The 26,347-nt window shown below is 35.9% G+C and overlaps 2 protein-coding genes across 4 annotated transcripts; one reads left to right on the forward strand and one right to left on the reverse strand.

Annotated features, from left to right (window-relative positions):
- Positions 1–1,621: 1,621 nt before the first annotated feature.
- On the forward strand, positions 1,622–18,746 carry LOC143470236 (membrane-associated guanylate kinase, WW and PDZ domain-containing protein 2-like). Of its 3 annotated transcripts, XM_076968237.1 has the most exons (27): positions 1,622–1,828; positions 2,498–2,628; positions 3,488–3,604; positions 3,937–4,056; positions 4,214–4,372; positions 5,009–5,125; positions 5,651–5,777; positions 7,493–7,575; positions 7,749–7,806; positions 8,334–8,473; positions 8,659–8,862; positions 8,981–9,095; positions 9,328–9,467; positions 9,830–9,983; positions 10,144–10,298; positions 11,493–11,746; positions 12,681–12,816; positions 12,959–13,031; positions 13,178–13,307; positions 13,489–13,605; positions 13,676–13,751; positions 13,919–14,095; positions 14,321–14,558; positions 14,763–14,901; positions 15,100–15,238; positions 16,242–16,314; positions 17,392–17,532. In XM_076968237.1, coding segments are annotated over exons 1-27 (3,537 nt in total). In that variant the 5' UTR covers positions 1,622–1,664; the 3' UTR covers positions 17,393–17,532. The 3 variants fall into 3 exon arrangements, with proteins under 3 accessions (XP_076824352.1, XP_076824350.1, XP_076824351.1); XM_076968235.1 differs by lacking the exon at positions 16,242–16,314 and having other exon boundaries at positions 17,392–18,746; XM_076968236.1 differs by lacking the exon at positions 16,242–16,314 and having other exon boundaries at positions 7,493–7,545; positions 17,392–18,746.
- LOC143470237 (adhesion G-protein coupled receptor G7-like) lies at positions 18,734–25,846 on the reverse strand. The gene is made up of 11 exons (XM_076968238.1): positions 25,633–25,846; positions 25,219–25,371; positions 23,035–23,214; positions 22,643–22,744; positions 22,289–22,378; positions 21,748–21,840; positions 20,565–21,352; positions 20,126–20,357; positions 19,449–19,813; positions 19,199–19,376; positions 18,734–19,104 (listed from the first exon to the last, which is right to left on the reverse strand). The coding sequence occupies exons 1-11, from the start codon at positions 25,706–25,708 to the stop codon at positions 18,881–18,883; spliced, it is 2,481 nt and encodes an 826-aa protein (XP_076824353.1). The 5' UTR covers positions 25,709–25,846; the 3' UTR covers positions 18,734–18,880.
- Between the last annotated feature and the right edge of the window lie 501 nt (positions 25,847–26,347).

The raw sequence follows: 26,347 nt of genomic DNA on the forward strand, positions 1-26,347 counted from the left end.
TGGCCACAGGCAACATTAACAGGATGTTATGGTATGGTATGAATGGTATAATAATGCTTATCTTTGAACTGAGGAAAGTCTTTGCACGACTTCAACCCAGTGATGATTCCTCATCGCTCGATAATAGAAATTTTACTAATTTATAGAATTCATAAGGAATTATGGGATATCTTTTACTTTAGTAAAAAGATTTACTTTAGTACTTTTTAGTTACTTAGCTCATTGAACCATTGATTGACACCTCAAACTTGACTGAGTGAAATCAAATTTTTACTTCAGATGTCTTCTATTTGATCACAATTGCTTATCACTAGCAAATGCATAAAAAACTTCATGGCCCACATACTTTGGTCGCATGGTCATTTTATGTGAGTTAGCAGGTCCAGGTCTAGTATAAGTTAGCCCATTATATATCTAAACAAATGCAATAAGAACTTTATAAATAAATATATATATACACCATTGTATTTTTGTAACTTACTATATATACTGTGTCTGTGTTTTTGTAATCTGCTATTGTCATTACAAATATTTAAAAACTTTGTTTATTCAATATGGAGCAGTGCAAGTGCAAACTTAGGCGTACTTTATTTAAACAAGTATCATACTATTGTATACAGTAATGTGAGGCAAATTTGGATTTTATTTTGCTGGATTATATCAGGAGATATAAAACTATCAACTAATTATTCTGGAAACTTCGCACTGAACGTCATGAATTCTGCTCCAAATCTTATAATATTGTCACTATTTCATAGGAAAGCATAAGCGTTAGCTATTTTGAAGCTATTTTTCAGAGTTTTATGTTCTTGAAAGTTTTAGCATAGTTAAATGAAGTCGTAAACCTAGCCTTTGAAATTCATCTTCTCATCTTAATACTTAATCTATATAAGTTCAGTTTAACACTAAAAAACCAAAATCAACTTTTTATGATCAATTCTTCTGACCTAACTGCCTATCTGTAATAACATAGCAGCATGATTGATGCCTCCAAACTAAATAAGTTCATCTGGACTACTGCTATGGTCACTAAGTTTCACTTGAAGTACTACTTTAGATTTAGATCAGAAGGAAGATTTAGGTAAGGTCTAGGTTACTATGTTATACCATTTAAGTTTTAAAACATGAAACTATAAAAAATAGCTTTGAACGTACAATTTTACTGGTGAAATAGTGACAGCCTAAAATAAATTGGTGCTAAATTTAGGATCTCTTTAACTCTCAACATGATAGCATATATGTATACCCCAAGAAAGCATTTCTCAACATTAATTAATGTAGCCGTAAGATATACCAGGTTAGCAATTTCCACAAATTATGTCTACGGTGGAATGGTGAAAATACATTTAATTTTTTATGGCCCACAGATGACACTGCATAGAATACAGTCTGTCAGAGGGATAAATACTGTCATTACTTTACGTAATGAAATACGATACCTTCAATTCAGCATTGTGCTTCTAAACTTACCTATGCCCAGTGCATACATACATACTTTTCTTTTGTTAAACATTGAATTAAACACACAGGTTATTAGATTGATATATTTTTATAGGCAAAAAATTGCAGATTGTGTTTGATAACTAAAATGTGATTTAAATTTTTTTTATTTTATAGGATAGTGTTTTGAATATGTGTTTCAAACGTAAAGTTTGTAATGTATAATGTCCTCTAATAAGAAACACAAGCATTGGTCTGATCGAGTCCATGAAAGTGTAGTCAGTCGAAACAAGTCAGGACAACTTAATCTCGTTATCAAAGGTGGCGCGGAGGAGATTAAATTTCCTTACTTCGGCTCAGTCAAACAAGAGAAAGTCATATATCACAGGTGTGTGCAATAAGCTTGCTAAAAATTAACGGTTAGTGCTTTATTTTTTCATCCAAATCACAGTTTGCTTAGTCTAGTAAATGAGTAGTATGTTTGTTCATTTGTTTGAGACTTGTACCTATTGTGGACTTGTGGTTTAGTTTTTGCGCCTCGATTATTTTCTAACTTCATTAATTTCCTGTAAGGCGATATTAGGATATCCTTGTTGCAGTAACCAGGCCATGTCACATATGTGAAAACTAAATATATTATTTTGAAGTTTGGTTTTCTAAGCTCATTGTTTCCTGTTTTACATGCATATATACAATTTGGTAGGTCTAGTTAAAGGTATGCGTAGATTTATTTTAGTGTAGAAATAGTTCCCATGACAGCCCGTATACAAATATTTTATCAATCACTTTGCCACCATCTTAATTATTTTATGTCCAGATTGTTTACTGTTGCGTAGTATATATATGTTTGTAGATTTTCAGTGTTGTGAGAGATTTAATGCTACAAAACCTTTCGTGCTAATTGCTCTTGAAAGCGTCATAATTTGTGGTTTTATTGTTGTGTTAATATGCTTGCATAGCGCATTACCAGCGTTGTTGATAAAACCCAAGAGTCATGTTTCACTGGTTCTCATTGCGATTCGGATAAGTTTTCTAACGCTATTTTACTATATTTAAGTGGAAAAATTCAAGATGGAGAAATACTTCTTGAAGTAAACGACCAATCTGTTGTTGGACTCACTCTGTATGACCTTAACAATTTAATCAAGCAAGCCAGGGATCCAGTCCGATTTAAAACCGTTAAAGAAGGTAAGCTTATACAAGCATCGACGACTTTTGATTGAAGAAATACCTTTAAAACGCTTTACATTTTCTGCTTCATTTCACATGAAGTGCCAGACAAATGTCAGGCTGTCTAATGATCACTCACCACACTTGGTGAAGTGGTGTGGAGTAGCACACCTTAACCGTCATGAAATCGACACTAACCCAGTTTCTGTAGCCAATTAAAGTAAATGAATTGTTTTAAACAGTCAGTGCGCCGTTTGTAATTATTAATTATTGGTGGTGAATGTCGGCGGTTATCTATTTTGTTAACAAATGTGGTAGGCTAGTGGTTGCAACATTTAATATTGTCTAATTGAGTTTAAAATATTTCTATTATTCACTTACACTTGCAGTCACTTCACTGCTGACTTGTTATTTATAATTGATGATTTCAAAATTGATATATATTTAAATAATTTATTGTGTGCATGTTTTTAACAGTATATATTACTGCCTTAAGTCAGAGTGGGTTATTTCAGATGTTCTAGTTGGAAAGGAAAGCAGAAATTAAGCAACATTAAGACGAAAACAGATAAACCAGTAGTTACTGGTACCACTTTTTCATAAGGAAATTAACAGTTTACCAGTAAATAGATCTGCAAAAAATTTTCAGACAAAAATGTTCTAAAACCATAAAGATCAGGTATATATATATAATTAAATAATTCACAAACGAGGTACTTAAACGCTCTCTTCCTATTGAACAAAACCACCTTTATTTGATCTATTTGCTCACCAGCACTGGCTGCTAGATATTGTGTACATAGCAGCTGAAATGTTTTATCTCTGTGGTTGAGACTAATATTTGAGGCTTTGTTTACTCTAACTTCTATTTGTTTAGGTCAAACTTTGGTCAAAGACTTGAAGCTTTACCTAAGCCAAAGATTTAATAAGGGAACCGTTGATCATCAGTTGCAAGCAGCAATTCGCGACAACCTCTATTTAAGAACATTGCCATGTACGCTGGGAATTTTAATTGGTTTTATCTTGTTTTTACAACTCGTTTCGCTTGCGTTCACTGGTGGTCTTGCCTAACACTATGGTTATGATTTTATAATGGTACCAGTATTTAGTAAATGCAAACCTATTTTAGTTGCTGTTTTTAGACCTATTATTATTTGTGAAATCTGTCCACTCATGGAGCATTGTTTCTGTATAGTAGCCTACCATTTAACATAACCAAGGATTAATTTTGCTTCACAATAATTTTTAGATAATAATTCTTTTGCTGGTTCAATTGCCACTGTATATATGGAGATAATATACCTTAAATATGTTTATGGTTGTTAGGCACTACAAGAAAGTTACGAGTCGGAGAAATAGACGGCGTTGATTACACGTTTCTAACAGTGGAACAGTTTCAAGAACTGGAAAAATCTGGAGCTTTGTTAGAAAGTGGTATTTATGAAGGTACCTGTTACTGTGTAAATCTTTGAATGTCATTTTTCACGACGCTTATCCAAGAAAAGATTCATAAAATGGTGGAATAGATTATACAACCTTTGTTTTGGCATCGACTGTAAAGTTACGTTAGACATTTCATAGAAAACGTACCAATTATTTAAAGGAAATTATTACGGCACTCCTAAGCCACCACCAGTCCCGTTGTCACCACCGATGGTTCGAAGGTCTAACTCTGCCAATGACTTGCCAGGACTTCATCCTTCTTCTGATGGGAAAAGGAAACGAAATCGTTCAAATATTGAACAACAGACCTCTCCTTCTGGTGAGTAGGAACCTTCTTTACGTCATGTTTGAGTTCTGGTAGAGTTTTAAAGCGTTGCTGTGATATTTTGCTTATCTAGATTCAATGTGCGCAGATGTGGTGTCGAACGATTTCCAAAGTGGTTTATTATTATATTATTTGCTGTTCATGCCACAAATTTAAAATCAGATGCCAAAATACTGCTTTTATTATCATAGAAAGTATATAAAGTTGCCGGGGTAACAATAATTGCCATGATGTTACATTAGTCATCACTGAACAATTTCTATCTGTTTTAATTCTTGTCTAAATTGTTTACTCATTACCTCAGTCAGCCATGAGTCTGGGAGCTTTAGTGAAACGCATGATGTCATAATGAGCTCATCTCTCTCATTGATATGGTCCATTCTCCTCTGCTTTTATTCAAATATTACTCAGCGCCATGTAAATGAAGAAGCTCTCATTTGTCTAGGATTTTTTGTTATGAGCTGATAGGCTATGTTGACTCTTTCCTTTCTATACCATTCTTATCAGATTTGAAGACAGACAGAAACAATTTTGTTAGACTTACAGCTATTAAGCAGTTTTCTTGTCACCGCTAATATTTCAGTTGTAGGAAAGTACTAGATTTTGTTTTGATAATGACATTTCATACAGTTTCGTCTCCAAGAAGGAATAATTTCTTTCCTCAAGAAGCAGAAGAAAATAAATCTCTCTCTGTCACAACAAAAGATAGTTCAACGCCATCAACTCCCAATGGGGATGCCACCACAGGTATTTATTTATTTAGAACTTGCTCAAATATGTGCTTAACTTGGTTCTTAATTTAATTAAAGAGCTGCTGGTCGAAGTCTGTGTAAGCGGTGAAAGAAGGGTTCTAGGTTGCTGGTTTTTAGATTGTCTGATGCTGTACTGCTAGATTGTACTGTTTCTTTACTAAATTAATTTATTTGCTGTTATAGCACTCAAGTTGGGTTTAATATTTTGTTGTACTCTGTTTAAGGTACATGTTATGCGATGTGTCGTAGAAAGTTCTGTGGCAGAACAGAAAGCTTAATTTTAATTAAAAGTCACATTTTTCTCTCTAAATAGTTGGCATTTAGGCAACCTGTAGCAGTTTGAGGGATTTGCTTATTTTTTTTATTCTATTATTGCACTTACAAAATTATTATTTATGACTTATTGATGGTTATGATGCAAATTATGCATTATTTATAAGTTTTCCTGTTGTCGAGTTAACGTTGTGCAAAATAGTATATTTTACACTGACCAGTGAATAAAAGATGATAAATATTTTAGACAAAGACTCCTCGAAAAAAGAAGCGGGGATGCAGGAATCGCTGATGCACTCTGAAAAAGTCCTTGGTCCTCTCCCAGAAGGATGGGAGATGGCACAAACAGAGTCTGGAGACTTTTATTTCATAGAGTAAGTCATCTTTAATATTAAGTTGCAGATATTTGAGGATTTATGACCTTTGTAGACTGGATAACACCTCACAATAACTGGATAACGCAGGTTTATAAATGCCACATATTTATGTTTTTCGATATTGTTTGCCAGGTATATATACTTTTAACTGAATCATTATAAACCATGTAAAATATACTACAATTCGTAATAAATTATATTTTAGAATTAGTGAAAAATTTAAATATGTTATAAAATATAAGGAAGTTTAGTTGGAAAAACAATTCCGTAATAGTGGTTCCCATAGGGATGATAATTAACTGTGTATTGATAATAATTAATTACCTTTAAAACAATGGCATGTAACTATTATCACAGTTGCAGGAGGCCACTTGCAGAAAGACACAATAAATTACTACACAGACAGCCAATTAGAAACATAATCCATTGAATGAACAGAAAAACTATTTGTGGCATTTACTCCAGATGAGACGCCCCTTGTCCTTGCAAACAATGGCTTTGTTTGTTTGGACAATAGTCTCATTTAATTATCCCATTTGTGATTCATTGTTTGGTGGAGTCCCTAATTGAATTGTTTGCACTGCTTTTAAAACCTGATCTTATTTACACCTCAGTTCACCCTCAGAGATTAGGGGTCATTAAGTAGAAAATTCTTTTGTTGTATCCTGTTATTATTACAGTTTGTAGTGCCATGGTTTGATATCTTTAGCTTAGACAGCATTCTAGTACAGTAATAGTAAAAGGCAAGTTGTTATGTTCTGTGGTTCCAGCGGATTCTTGCTGTGTTATTATTATGGCATTCCTTAGGCTTTTGTTACTTTTCAAAACAGGTTAGCAGAGTTACTGTAGCACTCTTTCACCTCCCAAGGTTGGTCTAGACAGTGTCTACTTAGCAGTGGTAACCAAAGGTAACAGTAGACCCAGACAAACTAGTACAACAAGACAAATGCAGCTTTAAAATTTACTTTTTTTCGACTAAACTTGTCTCAGTTTTGTTAAGACATGGATGAACAGAGTGCGTGTGATATAGGATACGTTGTTGGACCAGTAATATTCGCTTTGGTTTCGTGGCATCTCAAGTATTTCCTGCCATTTACATTTGGTTGTGTGAATATTTGGTCGACTTGGTAGCTTGTATATCTAGCTTGTTACTGTTATCTTTGGTGCTCTGCCTGATGTTAGGATACCAGACAAATTACGCTGTACTTTGTAAACCTATCTAAAAAATTGCCTTCAATTATCCATATCTTTGCATTAAGTGACTCTAAGAATAGCTTTTCTATAAACAAAACGAATGACCCAAGTTTCGATAATATAAACAAGCAATCATCAGTTGCATTGTAATTGTCTGTAACTTGTAATGTAAAATGCTTTCAATTTATCAGAGAACGTAAGTTGTTCCTTTTTATGTTAAACTTATATTTTTATATGTTAACTTATGTTAAATATATATTTTTTGCATAACAATAATATTTTTATTGCATAACAAAATATAGGAAATGATTAGAATATTTACAAAGTGAATTAGTAAAGCAAATAGAAATCATCAACATTGCATACCTTGTTATCAATCTACAGTGCAACAGTATCATTAAACTATCTTTAACAATTTTGTTATGTTAGCTGTATGACTCGAAAATATTTTCTTTTGCAATGTAGGTTGGTGTTTGAAGCGTACTATAACATATTGAACATATTTTTGCCATGTTTAGCCATATTGGAAAGAAGACTTCATGGTTAGATCCTCGCCTTGATGGCTCATCACGTAAGAAACTAGAAGAATGTGATGACGATGGTATGATAATTTTATCATTTCCGTCATCACTTTTCTTATATTTGATAGACAAGTTGGTTTTAATGTCACTTGAAACTTGAAAACTATATCTGGCTTTGCAATAGGCTATATCTATGTATTGTCTCATTGAGCTTAATTATGACATTGTCTATTACCTTGATCTGTGTTTATAGAATTACCTTACGGTTGGGAGAAGATCGATGACTCACAATTTGGAACTTACTATGTCGAGTATGTATTCAAATTTGTTTTTTTGTTTAGCTAGAATGTCTACCTCAAATTTATATCTGTTACTTTGCGGAATAATGTTATGCGGAGTTGTTAGGATTAAAGCAATTTCACCTTACATCTTGATTTTTTAATAAAACTAGTACCACGGTACTCTATCCTTCAAAAATGTATGTTAAATTAAATGTGTATTTTTCATAAACCGCTGGGTCAAATTTATAGACTTGTAACGATGCAGTTTGTTCTGCAAGTAGCTGTTTATCTCATTTACAGCCAAAGCTGATTTCAGATGATTGGCATCTAAAATGATGCTAAAGATTTAATCAGCCACAGAGGAATTGTGCTTAGTACGTTCGTTAACTTGTCACAGCGACGCTTGCATCACTGCCTTGTGTTAAGCATGCCTCCATCTATTTTCATAGACATATCGTTTGCTAAATCCAAAACTAAGCACAATGTCTCAAGTGCATTTTTTTCAAAAACATTACTTCAAATGTATGCGGTAAACGTCCAATTGTTGATTTTTTCAGCCACATTGAAAAGAAAACCCAGTTTCCTAATCCTGTGCTTGAAGCAAAAGGCAATCTTCCTCCAGAGAAACAATCTAGTGACGAACATAATGCTGTCCATTCTGACAACAATACTCAAATCAGCCAAAATGAAACATCAGGTAATCCATTTCAGCAATAAATAGTGTAGGCTAAACAAGAAAGCAGCAGTTGCTTTTTTGCATTGTATCAAATTGAAATACTGTTACTTTTGAGTTGATTCAGATTTTTTGAATTCCTGATTAGTCAAATGTTTGAATGAAATTTTGTAGTAAAATGTTTTTCAATTTTATGTTTTATTTTACAGATGGAAAAGATGAAATTCCAAACAAATTTGACTTTACAAACGACCCAAATGAACTCAATGGAGTCTCCCATCACGTGCCCATAGAGAAAAGCTCAAGGGGTTTTGGCTTCACCATAGTGGGTGGAGATGACCCTGAGGAATTCCTGCAAATCAAAAGCGTTGTCCCTGACGGACCTGCAGCCAGAACGGGAAATATCGAACAAGGTTTAAAATTTCTAATGGTTTTTTTCTGGCCTTAAATTGACGTTGTTTTTTATTATTTCTAGCTCCTTAAACATCAATACCTTTGTTTTTTCTTAAGCATAGTTAAATATTTTCACAGGTGATGTAATCGTGAAAGTGAACGACACCTGTGTGCTTGGATGGACGCATCCAGACGTTGTCAAACTCTTTCAGGCAATCCCAGTCGGCCAAATTGTCACTTTGCAGCTATGCAGGTGGATACATCGTGTACACAATAGTAACTTTAATGATTGCTCATGCAGCCATTTCAACAGATAACAACCGCCTTTGTATTTGTTCATGCATTTAATGATCTTGTGCTTCTGGTCAAAGTCTGTCATTATTGCAGGATATTATCTTTGTTGTTAGTGTTTTAACCGTTTTCATAAATGATTTAGCAAAATCCGCTGCATTGTAAAGTGCAATAAACCTTACAAAACATTTTAGGGGATACCCTTTGTTGGTTGATTCCGACGATCCCAGCACCAACATTGTCACAACTTACGCTATCGGACCAGATGACAAACCTGTGGAAGAGTTTGAAAGGCAACTGCAGATGCTGAACAGCCAGTTGGAACAGAACGAAGGTGTGAATTGGCTCTGCCATGTTAATTGCTCTGTTGGTCTTATTCGTGCAGAGACAGTTTTGCATTGCTACTTTCAAACAGAATACATGCGCATGCTGTGGCTTTGTAAACTTTATCTATGCCAAGTTGGTGTCATGTTTGCTTTGCAATGTATTGATTGGCCAGACACGTTTGTAAAATAAATAGCATTAAGCTTTTAAGGATTTTAGTCTCTTGTGGCTTATTGAGTTCAACGCTTTGGACTGGAGAGTGTTTCCAACACGATTGCACACATGTTTAGTAACAGCAGGCTAATTAAATTAATGAACTCCAACATTAAACTATAAAAACTTAGTTTTAAAAACATTTTCGCTTGCTTTTAGATGGTTACTATCCCGGTGTGGACAAAGCAAATTCTAATTTCAGCTGTCCATCAAAATCAATGCCAGACATATCCAATCAGAATTATGAAGCTGGCTACTACGATGATACTGCGCCAACAAGCAACTACATACCGCACAACAACATATACGCAAGGTGAAAGTTGTTTGCTTCTCATAAGAAACACACGCGAAAAGGATTTAGCATAATCTACACGTATATAAAACTCTTATACAAATGCTTGATTGTTCTAAAAAATTTTCTTCTATAGACTTGTCAGAAAACCTGTAGCATAACTGCTTTAACTTTTGAGTAGGTCTGGTAGCCTCGGGAATCTACCAGCCCCACTTGTCATGCAAGTTATAATCGAAAAAGGAGACCAAGGTTTTGGATTTACAATCGCCGATAGTCCGCAAGGACAGAGAGTCAAACAGATCCTCGATGCGCCGCGCTGCCACGAACTGATGGCAAGTTTTTTCATGTTTGCTGTGAAAAATTGCTTCCAGCGTACAAGTCTAATATATTTTGCATATATTGCATGCTGTTATGTTGCTGAAATTGGTATTACTATATTAAGCAAATGCTCTAACACAGGGGTGTCCAAACTACGGCCCGACACCTGTTTATTATTGGCCCGCGGCCATCATCTAGCTCACGCGTAACTTCGTACTAAAGATAATGAAATACAAAACAAACATAGGAACTTGTCTAAAAAACTTTCATTCAATATGGTAAAACATAAACAATAACATGAAACTGTTTAACTTTAAACTATTCAGGAGCAAATTATTTTTCGAAGCATTTAGTGGTAATTATTAACTTGCATATGTTCATTGTAAAATGACCTAAGTTACGGTACGTTATTGAACAGATATTGCGTAGAAATTTAAAAAATATTATGTATCACAAAAACTTTGCACTGCTGTAGTTTCTTATGGTCCCACTTATAACGAGACCCTGTAGTGCCCGTACGCTGCAGTTAACTGCTGTTATGTGTTACATCAAATACGGCAGAACCAAAGGAACTTTTACAATGCACGTCCATAAAGCAAAAATCTTCACTGTTATATAATTCTTAGTCAAAGTATATTGAGAACCAGAATGACTGACAAGCATTTATGTGACGTCCTTCGCATCACTGCTCCTACGAAGAATGTTGAAATATTGCCAATCTTTATCCGCCCATTTTGCAATGAAATTATTAGATTAGTTCGTCTATGGCTTTTTTGTTTTATATAGCGCTGGGCGGCGTAAACTTTGCGTTTGTGGTACCTGTTAAAGTTGCAGAGCAAGCGAGTCGCTACAGTTGTTTGAGTTTTTATTGCTCAGGACGATATTTTTCTCAGCCTATTATTTAACATCTTCAATTAGGAATTAACTTTGCCGCCAATGCCTTTGTTCATGGTCTTTACGATATTTATTGCGTTGTTGGTAAAGCAGCTATCGTCACAGATAATGAGTGGCCCAAACACTGGTTTACTTTTTAGCACATAAACCTCAGTGAAAAAAGTTTGGCCAACCCTGCTCTAACACATTCACATATTCAAGCGTTTAAAAAGTCGATAATGTTATGAAGCAAAATATATACATAGGTTAATAACATCAGTTTTATTTGATATGTTCTCAGTCTAGTGATTAACCCCATATTATCCACCCATTAGGAAGGTGATATTCTTCTTGAGATAAATGGCACCGCTGTCCAGAACATGCCTCACAACAATGTGGTGCAGATCCTTAAAGACTGTCCTGGGAACTCTGCAGCCATTTTTGTCATACAACGTGGTCCTGTGATGATATACGACCAACCTACAAGCATTGGGGCCAGACAGAATTACGTGAATGGGTCCCACCACGTATCACTACCCCAACAAGCCTACCCATACACGTCCCATGCACCTGGGTATAGAGGGAGGATGAAGGTTAGTGAGTTTTTTCTTTTTTAAACTTGAATGTAATTGAATGAATTCTTTGTTTAAATTTCCTTTATTGATTTGTGCTTCCGTAGAAAATGTTCATGTGCATATTGTCAGTTTATTTACTATTTAACTTAGTTTGCTGATTCTTTCCAGTATTGTATAAAATCTGTTGAATTTTTTACGTTATAATCAAATATATCAAAGCCTGTAATCATAATCCCATTGTTGTCATAAAGTTTACTTTTTACTGGTTTTTGCAAAGGATGCTATGGTAAGACAGCTTGACATGAACAAACTGCTACGCTTGCTTCTATGTGTGCCAAGCACTGGTATCAATACGCCTTGCGCTTGTATTTGTTACAATTGTGTGATGATGATAACTGAAAGTGCAAACTGTGAACACTTTTGCTTATTCAGAAGTGATCCCAAGAAATACTTTTAAGCTACTTCAGGCTTTTTGTTCAATGACTGTAGTGAATACTTATATTAGTTGATAATCCGAACTCAAAGCTTGATTGGTTAAGTATATGATGATCATTTTATCAAAACTCGTCAAAAGCATATTAATGTTAATGAAATTTTCATAATTTTATCAACACTTTCTCAATTTTGCATATCTGCATGGTGAATTGCTTGCATTCAAATTGGATATGCAAAACTGGCCTGTGCACAGCCACTATTCTGTGTATTACGTATCGCTGAACAAGCACGACAATCTCGTTTTATTAATAGACAAACGAGTTTTGTTTCTTGTTGTAAATGCCTGTTGTGATTGGTTTAAAGCCGCTTTTGAAAATCTGTGATACTTCAATGTCCTTTGCATGTTTGCTTTGTAGTTATTGAGTTTCATTACTATTGATATGTCACAGAACCTTCCTACCTCGTGGTATTAATAAGTTTATAACTTTGATTGAAATTTTAATCATGTTTGTTGCAGCGTTCACAAACAGAACCAGGCCTAGGTAGTGAGAATGGCTCTGTTGTATCGGCTCCACCTGGCAGCACTTTGGGGCCACCTGTGTCAACCCACCCTGTAAACGCACTTCTGAACGAATACAGAATCAAACATGCAGGTAACAATACAACTACATAACTTTTGCTCTGTAAATATTTAATGTAAGTTCAAGTTATTGATAGTAGCTGTTTGCAATGGTGTAATAGGTCAAATGTTGTCACACATGTTGCAATTTCATTAATTGCCAAATGGCATGTTAGTTGCAGCAAATATGGACAGACCAGACCACGTTATGCCACCAACTTCTTCAAACTACCAACCATATGGGGGACAGTGAGTCCCTTCTACACATATATATTCTCATCTAAGACAACTTAAGCATAATGCTATTTTATTTGTTTTATATTCTCTGTTCTTTTTGAGCAATAGTTTCTTGATTGTTGAATAAAATTTAATATTTTAAGTTTTTAACCTTCCAGGAGTTTATACCATGATCCCTATTCGAATTTCCCACCTCAGGACAATTACGTTGACTTGATGGTTGTGCTCAGAAGGGAAGAGTCAGGGTTTGGTTTTCGAATTTTAGGAGGAAACGCACAAGACGAAACGGTTAGACAGTTTAAATACCATCTGTTATTTTAAAAAAGTGTGCGAAGCGGTTGTAACAGAACATAATACAATAGATGCTTGCAAATCTTTGAATCCAGTAACTTTCAAAGCTCACACCTCATTACAGAAAATAGAAACAAAATATAAAAACAGTAAATTAAACTTTATGAAAAATAATCAGGTTACCATCGGGGCCATTGTTGCCAAAGGCGCGGCAGACAAGGAGGGGACGCTACGGACAGGAGACGAACTGCTCACTGTGGATGGGCAGAAAGTGACAAGAATGGGCCACAACCAGGTCGAATATCGCTCATCTCTTTTTCACATTAAGATCGCCACCTTGTAACTATTTTTTTTTGCGCTCTTAGGTTATAGCATTGATGGGCAACGCTGCACGTAATGCAGTGGTAAAGCTTGGTATTCGGAGAAGAGTAGGCGCTACTCGTAAGTTATTTCTTTTTCGTCCATTGTAGTATGTTGCATTGTTGATAGTAAGCTCGCCCTGGCTTATTTATAGCTGGGAAGTTCATTTTACACAACGTTTGCAGCGTTTTTAAAATACAAAAATGATTTTCTTACAAATTCTTTCTTCTGGCTTTTTCTTTCACTAGAAATGATGAATCGGCCATCCAGGGGCCCAATGTCTCGACAGATTAACTCAAGACCAAGTAGTAGGGGCCCGGGTGGACCTGTCCCAGTCAACAGCAGCCGAATTTTTGATATTGTCATTCATCGTCGTGAGCATGAAGGGTTCGGTTTTGTTATAATTTCCTCGGTGAAAACATCAGGTAATAATAATTAATCACTCTTGACAAACAATGTAGGGAATGTTTCTGAACAAATGGAACAAAATTATAAAATTCTAACTAAGAAAACGAATATAGTACAAGTTACTGCCGTAATGTAGCGTATAGTGCAGTAGTTTAGCAATAACCAATAAATGGTATACTAACTACGAATAAGATGTTAGTCGGTAGATATGCGTCATCTTACAAGAGCTTAAAACTTAACAGACGGAAGCTTCCAAGCCCCACACAAGATCGGTCGAATAATTGACGGCTCACCCGCAGCACGATGTGAACATTTAAGAGTCGGAGACAGGATTCTTGCTGTCAATAATGTCGACATCACGCACTTGCATCATGGACAAATTGTCAATCTCATAAAAGATTCCGGATTTGCAATTGCTCTCCGGGTTCTCCCGCTCGATGCAGAGGAAGAATCGGAAACTGGCATGCAGCAGGAAAAGCGGTTGGTGTCAGTCCTGATTAACTAAGTGATAGTAAACTAGGGCTAGTTAATAATTCATTATTAGTAAAAGATTCTCTATTTAAGAATTTAGAAAAGATTGGCATTAAAGAGTTTGTTGTCAATTGCTCTTTACTGGTATTGAGGTATTATGAAGGAGAGCACTAAAAAACGTCCACTAACTTCAAATGACTCCATTTATTACAGAGATTACACGGTCATACAACTCCAAAGATCTCAAAAAGGTTTTGGAATAAGTATTAGGGGTGGACGTGAATACAACATGCCTCTCTATGTTCTCCGTGTGGCCAGAGATGGCCCGGCTGCTGATTGCAGTGACATCAGGGTAAGAAATTTACTTGTTGGGTGTTAAGTTTTTATGAGAAGTTAATAATACCTACAACTGCGATAATGTTGGCAAATTTTCAGAAATAAATTTTTTTTTCCTTCATTGTGTATTGGCTCTTTAAAACTCGGTGGTGTATTATGTTGAATATTTCTTGAAAAAATCAAACAAAAACACACACATTTGTATCTAATGTAGGTTGGGGACATACTAATAGAAATAAATGGGCATAGCACCATTGATATTCCACATTCTCAAGCAATAAACCTAATAAAGCAAGGTGGTACATCAGTTCGACTTGTACTCAAAAAAGGAGATGGCACCGTGCCTGAAATAGGTAAGATTCTATAACCTAATCTACTTGGTCAAATAGGCATAGAAATGAAAATGCTTTGCGATTTTGCATGCTGAGTTGCATCTGATGTTGAAAACTTGTTGATTAAGCAAAACCGAAACAGTGGGTGTTTTATGACCCTGTATAGCATTTTCTATTAATTGTTCATGGTTTTAATGGGACATGCTAAGATTTTGGCAGATTTATATCTTGCGTTAATGCTTTCATTTAGAATTAGACCTGTTTTCACCGCTATTTTAAGTTGCTGTCAACTTTACTGCTTTTGGTGTGGTAAACAGTCATTGCTTTCGTAAATGCTTATTGACTAAATTCGTGTGGAAGTGCAAGGTTGGTAACATCTGGTTTGAGTTCGTCTTAAAACATCCTCTAGTAATTGTGCAACTGATAAACCAATGTCTGGATGGCTCAGCAACATGGGATTTTTTATTAAGACTGGTTTTGCTTAAATGAGATATTTTTTACCTTATTACTCATTTAATGTTATTTTATGCTTGAATGGGCTGATCTTAAGGTACTGTTTGTGAAAATTTTTTATTGGTAGCTTTATTAACTACAAATGTTCTCAGCAATTGGCATGATGGGCTATTCAATTGCTTAGCAGATGAATAATATTCAGGTTGATATGATTATTAAAGCATCAATTTCTCTTGTTAATGTTGTGTTAATTTGTCTTGTTAATAACATGCAAAGGGGTATTCTTTATTGGTACAGTATATGCAATATGCATGCACTTGAATAAAAACTGCTTGATTTATGATTACGAGTAGTCTGAAGTACTTACCCTTTCCTAACAACCTGCTAGTACGGTGATTGAATGAATGATTTGATTTATTTCTCACATATTTATGTATGATATTGTAATAACTGAAAATAATGTTATGTACTTAAACACATACTATGTGTGACGTTTCGGCAACGCAAACGGAACGTTGTCAAAGACGTGTACAATTTAAGTTGATTATCGTGATGTTCCCAAAAATTCTAGAACCTCACATGGGCGGCAATCGGAGTCGGAGCATGAGTAATCTGCTTGTGTCATCAAATTCCTCATTACCATGGTAATTTGCATGCATAGACATCACACAAGATTGCTTCATCTGCTCATGTGCACGCTTATCACCTCAACTGGTTTATAACTGATTTTTTTTTACTAATCAAGCTTGTGGTAGTCTTTCACATAAAAATGAACTTTCTGGATAACTTTCACTCACTGATCTTGGGCTCTTAGCTACTGATGCTAAACCTACTTGTATGTAGTTGTTATACGTTTAAATGGTAGAATGTGTAATCGTTTATAGCATAAACTTTATACTATGCATTATCGCTGGTGTTTCATGTGTTTAACGCTTTTCATGTTACGGTTTTGATGCCGAAATTCTGCTTGAAGTTTGTCATTTACTAATAACATATTTTGATTGGTAACCACGTTATTGCACCCATGAGTGTAATTTTTTTTATGGCAACTCTTTTTAACTGGTTTAGTTCTAAATTGTATTTTCTACAGCTGACTATGAATCGTTATCAAAATTAGAACTTTGTCAAATGAGTATGTGCGTAAACTTTGCATGGGTGCAATTCCAAGGAAACCATTTTGATGGTATTGCTCAATTTTCGTGCGAGGTGTTACCAAGATTGTGTACGACAATGACAAAAGTTCTTAAAGCGTCTCAGCACTTTTGTACTTCAAACTGTCATAAAAAAGTTCTTGACTGCATTTGCTGTGCAAAATAACCTTCTTCATACTCATAATGTGTGCTAATGTAGACGATTAGGCATACATTTAAAAATCTGTATTTACATTCACAAGTAATGTGAACTGTTCTGTCTTAAATACTGTTTCATTTAGAGTAGTTGTAAATTAGATAATATTAGTCATCATAAATTGTATGGTAGCTACCATTTGGCAAGTCATGCATAATATATAGCCTGCTGTCACCAAAGGTGTTACTGCATTAGATTAAAATTTATGATGGTGTTAACAATTAACTAAAATTTATGGTAACAACGGTGGTGATTGTACAAATCAGTATGTTTAATGCTTAGTGTATTTCACTTACATTATCAGGTTAAAAGTTGTATATCAGTTTTTGGCTATTGCCGACAAGTTTTTTATTTGTACACTAATTCTCACATAGATTCCAAGCCCAGCGGAAGCATGCAGTCTCTTTCTTCGAGTGCCCTCTCCGCAACTGATCGTGTAGGTCGTTATGGGCATCTTCTTTCAGACAAACAACATTCAGTATCTTCTGGACATCCACAAAAATCAATTCCTCCAACTACTTCACAACCTGCCAGTGGTCGTGGAGGAAGACACCCACAGATCTCTGTAAGACAGATTCGGCGCCGAGCCAATTCTTCCGGTCAGGTCCTCCCTGAAGACCCAAATTCTCCTCCTGCTTTGAGGATGCGTCGCGCTATAACTCCAAATCCTGCTCAAGCTCCAAAGGAGCCAGTCATATCCCCATCAGGTAGCGATGTAGGAGCTAGGATAAACGAGTCCATAAAACTAAACAAGGAATGGATAAGGCATGAAAATTCTACTGACTTCGGTGATCGTTCTTCGAGGAACCAGCCTGCCCCTCTTTCTTCAAATCGTAATAAAGACTTGCAGCCAAAAGCCAACTCATTTGCAACAAGTCCCACTTCAACCACCAGCACCATTTCTCCCGTTCACTCTAAGGAGAATGGGTTGGTTCCTTCCACAGATAGCACAACATCGTTGACCGAATCCCTGGAAAACGAAGACCCATCGAAGAAGAATTCCATAGCTGGGTACGATGAAGCGGATGGGGGCAAATCTGCTGTAAATGCCGAAGATAAGAAAGGAAAGAAGAAGAAACTAAAATCTGGAAAATCAAAGTCGACCAAAGTAGGACTCTGGCTCTCGCCGAAAAAGAAACAGAAGTAAGCACTTTTCCTCAAGTCCGCACTACCTGTTGTTATTTTTAATGTTTTTTCGTGTCTGTTTTTATTGCAGTTCTTGCATATTGGTTGAATGAAATACTGCACAATCTGTTTTCTTACTTTTTATATTTCATTTGGTGCTCTTCATCATTCTTTTTACGTCAAATGTCGCGGTGCTTTTTTCATAAAACAGTGTTGACAGCACTAACTTCATCTAAGTACTTAAACAATTTAAATCGTGGCCACCGTTTGTATTTCTGTTGCGTTTTACTCACGTTTTTGGAATTATTCTTCGGTTTTGTCGATTAACAGCGCTATAGAGGCTACTATTGTACGTTTTGTGTAGACATTACATTATTCTTATTAATATTTTGTTTTTATTTTTTGGTCGTTGTGCTCACTGCCGGGCAGATTATTGTAATAGCACACGATGCGACATGAAATATGCTATTGTATATACAAATACAGTAACACATGTATTTTCCATACATTTGTCCCCGTAGTCTGCGGTGTTAACACGTGCGATTGTATCAGTTTATCATATTCTTGAAAGGTTTTAAAATAAAATTTTCACCAAGTAACCGTCGCTTTTTATGTTTATTTCAGTAATTTTTGTATTCTATTGCACGGTTGCTAAACAACAGCGATATTGGTAAGTAATACTGAACTAGCACAGACAAGTGACTCAGCGGAACGTCACTGGGATTGGAAGTTATGCACTCAACGTCGGTCTGTTTTGGTTGACAACTGAGACGATTGGGTCTTGTTGGAAGACTGGTTGGCGAACGTTTTGTGTGGAGACGTTGTCATCGTTTTTCTGTCTTTTGATTTTATCTTTTTAAGGTTGTGAGGATAACAAAGTACAAAGACGAAAACTCCTTGTAGTCCATTAACGATCGCATTAAGGTACATCATTACTACTGATGCTTCATAATTCGTTAGTCCTGTATATCAAAGTGTGCTTGATTAGTGCCTTTATTTCCATACACCATAAGATTTGTGATTTTTATGTTTAATCGTAAAACAATATATGCTCACCTGTTACAAAACCTATGGCCCAAGGAGCACCTAATATTGTAAGAAGAGTCATCAGTGCCTTTACTGTAGATATGAAGTTTTCCGAAGTCTTATTTTTAGTTTCGGCGTTGTTATGTCGGTTTGTCTTGTTTTGTAGCTCCTTTGAACGCTTTTTAACGGCATTCAAGGAAACGGTTACCTATTGAAAACACAAATAAGAGAAAAGTCTTTTACCATAGATATTGTAGGCTATTTTGATTTTAAACGTTACCTTGATTGCTATTGCGATGTTGAGAGATAAAGTTATTCCAATGGGAATAATGACGGAGCTGAGAAACAAAACCGTTGTTGGATCCAGCCAGCAAACATCATATTTACGCACCCATGAAACAACATCGTGGTTAAAATCCGGCTGTTTCTTATATTCTTGTGCTCTCAGATGGAGATAGCACGGTTTCAGGTAAGTGTTAGAAACAATGCCAAAAGTCGACGAAGCCAGAACTATGATGGCCGGGATTCCCCAACCGAGAAAGCAATAAGTCATCAGCACTTTGCGCGGGTCTAGGGTGCTGTAAGACAAAACCTTGTGCGACGTTTTCAGCAGCAGACGTAGGCCTTCGGCAAGCATCCACATTACTGGGAATGTAAAACTGAAAATAACTATTTTTATAATTCGGGTTAAGTTTAGTTATTAAGTGTAAAATGCCAAGTTCGGTTAACATTAAATCGGGAAAACAGACTTCAAACATTTAAGGAGTTAGCAAGATAGGCCTAATTAATAATGGTGAGGTAGGCTAGTCAGAGAAGTAGAAGCATTGCTTTTGAACTAAACGACCTTAGTTGGAACTATGAATAACTTAGATTTTTTTAACAAAACGTTTGTGTTCTACTTCTAGAGTTCTAGTGTGTGAAAAATTAATGCAGATGAAAAGATCGTGCGTAGCCTACCTGTTGACAGCAAAAAGTAGTGCACTGAGATAGCAAGCATCACGCATAAATTGTCGACTTCAACAGCCACGTCGTGACATAGGTTAAGAACATGTAAAACTAGCAGTGAAACGGAAAAGTTGATCTGTAACGATGTTCTGTCGCTATTTATCTTTACACGGTTGTGAGACAGAACTGCTAATATTGAAGCCAGGCTTACTACCGACAAAGTTTCGGTTGCGTAGGAACAAATCTACAAAAAAATGCGTCGTGGTAAGTAGGCAGAATTTTTATCATTTAAGTTATTGGGTTATGTTAGTCTGCTGGATGTTTAGTTGATAGAAACGCATATACATTTGTAACTATAAGCAACAACAATTAGGTTGTTACATTTGTAAATAAGGTACAAAACTATAAATTATTTTTTGTTACATCTTTGCAAGCTGTTTCAAAACTTTACCTTAACTCCATACGGTACGACTATCGCTTGCACCGATAGCAGAATGGCAAACACGGTTGTATGGTTACATTTGCAAGTGACCGGCCCGAATTTCTTTTCATTTATGCTTTCACAACCATTCGAGGAAAACGTCTGCTTTTGTGTATCTACAAAGTTGCAGACAGCAGCGATAGTTTTTACGTAAACGGTCTTTTTCATCTTGTTCTTGTAAACAAAGGAAAGAATTTCGTTCTCAACCGCCTCCTCGTAAGGTTGATTCAGCTGAAACACGACGCTTCCGTTCAGCTTTATTTTTTCCCGCCCATCATACCCTGAAATGCTCATGTACGGTATGCTCTCTGATGGTAAAAAATGTTGCTCTAGGCCGTTCCATTTTTTGGCAGATCTTTCTGATTTCAATACTGTGGTTACTTCTCGATGCAGGAGAAACTGGGTGGAGACAATCATGATGCTGGAGTTAGCATCAGTATCGTTTTCCGCGCGGTAATCGGATAGATTGTAATTAACTGTAAATTTGCTGAACTCAAACGAAATTACTGGCGGAACATCAGAAACTCTTTCACGTATCATCGCTGTTTCGATATTTTTGGTATGTGTTGTTACGTTGGCAGAGACGTCGAGTTGCGAAGCTTTGTCAAACAAGTTGTTTTCCAACAAATCTAAATTCGATATCAAACTGATACGCTTTCTATCGATGCAGCTTTCCTTGCCGGAATGAGGAACGTTGCAACATGGACAGCCAGGCTCAAACTTGTTGATTTTCTGCAACACCGTTTCTTCAGCCGTAGCTAAAGGAAGAAAACATTAATATCGAGAAGTTGTTTGTTCAGCGTTATAGTCTATACTCTATACGCATTGACTTTGCTTTAAGCAAATGATAAGCCTAAAGGAACTACATTTCAGCGGTAAGGAATTAGAGGTGGCAGATGATGTGCTAAGCGAAAGATTAGGCAAAAGGCTACTTTTTACTCTGATTTTGCTTCACTTCGATTAAAATTTGAGCTGGGTTAAGATTACATAAAGACTTAGTTAAAATTTGAGTTAGTGTTTATCAGAGACAAACTGTTTTCTATATGTCGCGTATTATACAATTTTTGCTGGTGAAACAGACGCAACCGATTCATTAACAGGCGTAGAAAATATTTTTGTTCATCTGAAACAACTTGTAAAAGTTTTTTTTTACTTTGCGGGGAGTTGCTTACAAACGAAGAAGACGACGTCTGAGATTTCCTGTCCGATGTAATAGGAAAAAACAACTGCGTTCCTAAAACGGGATCTTGAAACAAAAAAAAAACATTAATAAAGCTTTAAAGGCCTAAGTTAGTTAAAAATATTTTAGAAATTCACCTCATGTTTTCTATGCTATTATGACTCGTAGGTCTATAGTCTATACTATAGCCACGTTCAATAATAAGCTCTAATATAATTGGTTACGAAAAAGAGGCTTACAGTTTATAAGAAGCATATTTTTTTGGTTGCGTACGTATATAGTAGCTGTATATGTATATATCACTCGCAAATCTTATGGAGAACCCTCTCGTAAAAAGTCACGTGATTGGTTAAAAAAATTCCTGTTTGCTTTGGAAGTTTGTCGTTTAATATGCCGTTAAGAATGAACCTTTTCACATCTCGGTTTCGAAAAAATAATGAATAGTTTAACTAGATCTTACGCATATACATTAAACATATACAATGTGCTTGTTAGGCTTCGTTTCACGCCTTACCCGCTGCTGTTGTTTGAGTCCTAAATGTCGCAGTTCCTGTTCTCATTCGAGGTGACGACATTGCAAAAGGATGAAGAGACGTTCGGTTGTCTGTAAAAACAGTTTTATAATTGTACAATTATTATAGTTATACTGTTGAGACTTGAAGGCTGATGATTTAGGTGGTATAAATATATTATTGCCCTCGAGGCCTTGTCACATTTGCCCGTCCAATTTGTGGAAATTGTTGTCAATAACCATTAAAAGGTTTTCGACCACTTGCGTCAGCACAATTTTTTCGTCCCCCACATAATAGAAGACAAAAAATAGATTGAATGAATGTTTCGCTGTTGTTTTTAAGGCAACACGCATTACCTGGTGAAGTTTCTGTTAAAGGCGATGATGTAGATACGATAGTTCGAGTAGAACTACTGCCAACGGATGAATACTTCTCAGTTATCCATTGGCAACCTGTTGCTAAAAATACAGTTTGCATTGCAGGATATCCGGCATTTTTTCAAAATATGTCATCAAATTATTAAATAAATGACACGCTCAAAAGTATGGGTGCATATTGAATGCATGGGCCTTAGAAAAGAAACGTTTTTGTTAGAAAATGCATGTTCACATTTTTTATTTGTCTTTTTAAGCATTTCAAACGCAGCTGACTTCAATGTTTTTTTTATGTCGTTGGGAACCGTGATATATATAGCCTACACCTGCACGTCTATTTCGATGATTTAAAAAGCTGGCTTGCCGATTCTCACCTGTCATTAAGCAATTGACTTTTTGTGCTCTTCTTGTCAAACAGCATGTTGTCGCAGTGCATAAGCCTGATAAATGACTTCGAAGTTCTTCAAGAGTGAAACCGTTCAGGGTTGATTTTGGTATGCTAGGCTCGCGATTGTTTTTACCAACCTTTATTTTCTTGAACTTGATTGAACAACCTTAACAAGATGGATAAAAGTATATAAGCTCACTATTCTTTCATAAAAAATAGTGAAGACGTGTTTTTGCCGAAGTTCTTTCCGAATTTGTAAAGGTTTCATTTTCTCATGAAATGGATCTACGTCTCCCACCATTCAGAGCCTACTTATATTGCGGGGCTCTGTTGCGTAACAGTTAGTGGGGCCTCGTAGCTATGCTTCATAATAATAGACGAAGATTGGCGTTTGATTGTATTCTTACTGTAGTTTGATACGCTAAAACTTAACCTTAAACCTTATTTAGAATTGCGTTGAGAAAAAGAGTCCAAAAATTTTGTTGTTTTACGCCCCAAAAACCGCTTACAAACACCTCGAAATAAATTTCCATATTTAAACGTTCATAGAACCACTTTTTTCTGCGAGATCGCAATTTACACGATGAAGTACAGTGTAGTGAGTTATCTGTGTTAGCACTTGGTATGTTGATTTGCCATAGCATTCGCTCTTCGTGCCGTTGCATAACTGAAAAAACTGGAATAACATCGCTTTGTGAAGTAACTATTATGATGAACTGTCTGTGTTTTAAAAGGTGGTTTAATAAATTGTTTCTGTAACAGTGCTAAAGTGACATAATAAACTAAGCTGATGTTGTCTGAACCGTGTTAACCAAATATTAAAATAAAAGAAAAAACAGGAATTAGTTTGGCATTCTGAAGGTTAACTTTATTTATATTTTTCTACACGAGCTTTTTTTGCAATTTCGCAGTACACCTGAAGAAGCAAGCTTATGTTTGCGAAAGCTCGTGGAGAAAAATATAAATAGGCCTAAAGTGAACCTTCAGTGTGTCAAACTATATCCTGTTTTTATAATAAACTAAGTGAGACATTCTTATATTACTTTACCACGTTTCAATTGGATTAACGTATAACTTAGTAAAACTAAAACCTGTTCGCTTTATTTAAATAAGCCAGGCAAGAAAGCTTCAATTTATGGCAAACAGTCTTGAAACGCGTATTACTCGCTCATCGTGTGATTTGCAACAATCAATCAAGTTTTCTGATAAAAAAGGACGAATTAGGGGATGCGGGATGCAGGGATGCGCCGAACCCGGGACCTATGCTCGATACGAACGTCACCGAATTATTTGTGAGTTTTCTCACGAAACCGGGCTTTACTTTTGCTTTTACCCAAAAGTTTGCTTTTTCAATCAAAAAACAAGAACTAGTTTAGTGATTATTCAAATATATGCCATACCGGAAATAATAACTTCTAATCTTGTTGTGCACGTGGTATATATTCAAAAAATAGCGCATAACCTTAATACGTCACGCATATATGCAGGCGTTGTTGTTGGAACATTTGTTTTTTTTTTCATTAAAAACATGAGCGCAAATAAGTTATTTATTTGAAACAGGTTTTAAATTTGGTTTTAAAAAATCTCTCTGTGAAATAGTTTCTCTTATTACATCAGTTAAGAACCACATATAGCCTATTGTGAACATACAGACTTTGAATGTAGCCAACACTATATCCAGGGTTGCCATCGGTCTGGACTCAAAAATTAAGGACGAACAGGAAACAAAAGAAGAATACTACCTTAAGCAGTGCACAACAGGAGAAGGCAATCAATGTCCCAAAAATGAAAAAACGAGATACTATTTGCATGTTCTCAACTTTTGTATCTCTTTGGTACAAAATGGTATGCTAAAGGTGTCAAAATGCCCAAAATACGAACCTCTACCCTAAAAATAAGACGAAACTAAGGACGCAAGTGAAAATAAGGACATTTCTTAGAAAAAAGGACAAAGATATTTTCTAAGACACGGACCTTCAAAATAAGGGCAAATCTTAGAAATAAGGACGGTATGGCAACCCTGACTATATCGATAAAGACCTTTCTTCCATCACAAATCAGTTTCTTTTTTTTCTGTTTCATTATGACGTCATAGGTTCGGACTCTCACGAGTCCAAGCTATTTTTATTTTTACGCAACCCTGCTGCACAATTAACCTATGTAAACTTACTTGATTTTTGGTCCTTGTGAACAGAAACTCCATACATGTACACCGAATCTTCGTTCACTCCAGTTGGTAACCCCGGAATGGGATAAACCACAGACAACACGAAGCAACTGCTAGCGGCTGGATCGAAATAGCAGTTAGCAATGTTGTCATAATCTGTCAACAACAACAACATTTTTCGATATGCACTTGCCATACTTTAACTTTAAGGTTTTTAGTAAGCTAAACTGAAGCTTATAATATGCGAATTTGACCCAAATTTCCTAACTGACAAAGACTGCGTTGACCGGGTTTGGTTGATTAACTGGGGTTGCTAGTACCAATATTCGCAAAACATTTACAAGCATGCCATGTGAAAAAATCGCACAAAAGTGGTAGTTTTAGCGCAGATCAGAACAATATTATGCTGTGGCCTACCATTTTGCTGGAATGATACTTCAACCAGTGAGATCACGCCCACGAAGAATAGTAGAACAGATTTATCCGAAAGCATCCTTCTTAATCTGAACCTATACTGCAAAATCTTCTTTTGCACTCCTCAACAAAATTGCCTACAGAGCCCAAACGTCTAAAATAAAACAAAATGACGGGGCCTCAACACTTCTTCGCCGTAAATTGGCACCACCTTAAAAAGTTTGTTGCAAGTTTGTTTATGAAAGCATGCATTTTGTTTTGATTCATTATATCAGTAATTGAAATATCTCTCGACTTAAACCTACTTAATTTGCGCTTGACGTTTTAATTAGAGGTTGTTGCTCAAATATATGCACTTCAAAAGCAATCATGTGTTTTGTATCGATCAATCTCGAAATTGATTTTGCGGTAAATAAAAAGTATACGCTTCTCTTCCTCGATGTTAAGCTGCACTCCGTAATAGGATACGCATTGTCACCTATCTGATTCTGCCGTTGTGTTGGCTCTGTGGCTTTCGCCGTCGCTGTTCTACCTCACGGTGACTACTGTCATCACTTGGGTATATCACTTTGCGCTGTGATACTGAAATGTTTTCACTGAATTGTTTACAAGAACGCTTGGGATAGCCCGTGCTAACTGCTAGCTGGGAAGAACGCGTAACTTTTTCCACTTACTCTTCATCTGGAATCATAACCTTCTGATCGCCGAAGTTCTTTTG

This window comes from Clavelina lepadiformis, chromosome 9, assembly GCF_947623445.1.
Source record: "Clavelina lepadiformis chromosome 9, kaClaLepa1.1, whole genome shotgun sequence".
Taxonomy (NCBI): domain Eukaryota; kingdom Metazoa; phylum Chordata; class Ascidiacea; order Aplousobranchia; family Clavelinidae; genus Clavelina; species Clavelina lepadiformis.

Coding starts and splice junctions, on each gene's coding strand:
- LOC143470236 (XM_076968235.1), top strand. CDS start 1,665: ATGTCCTCTAATAAGAAACACAAGCATTGGTCTGATCGAGTCCATGAA. Junction 5,126..5,650: donor CAATGGGGATGCCACCACAG/GTATTTATTTAT, acceptor TAAATATTTTAG/ACAAAGACTCCTCGAAAAAA. Junction 10,299..11,492: donor CTGCCACGAACTGATGGCAA/GTTTTTTCATGT, acceptor CCCATTAGGAAG/GTGATATTCTTCTTGAGATA.
- LOC143470237 (XM_076968238.1), bottom strand. CDS start 25,708: ATGCTTTCGGATAAATCTGTTCTACTATTCTTCGTGGGCGTGATCTCA. Junction 22,379..22,642: donor TTTAACAGAAACTTCACCAG/GTAATGCGTGTT, acceptor CTGTTTTTACAG/ACAACCGAACGTCTCTTCAT. Junction 21,841..22,288: donor GACTCAAACAACAGCAGCGG/GTAAGGCGTGAA, acceptor TTTTGTTTCAAG/ATCCCGTTTTAGGAACGCAG.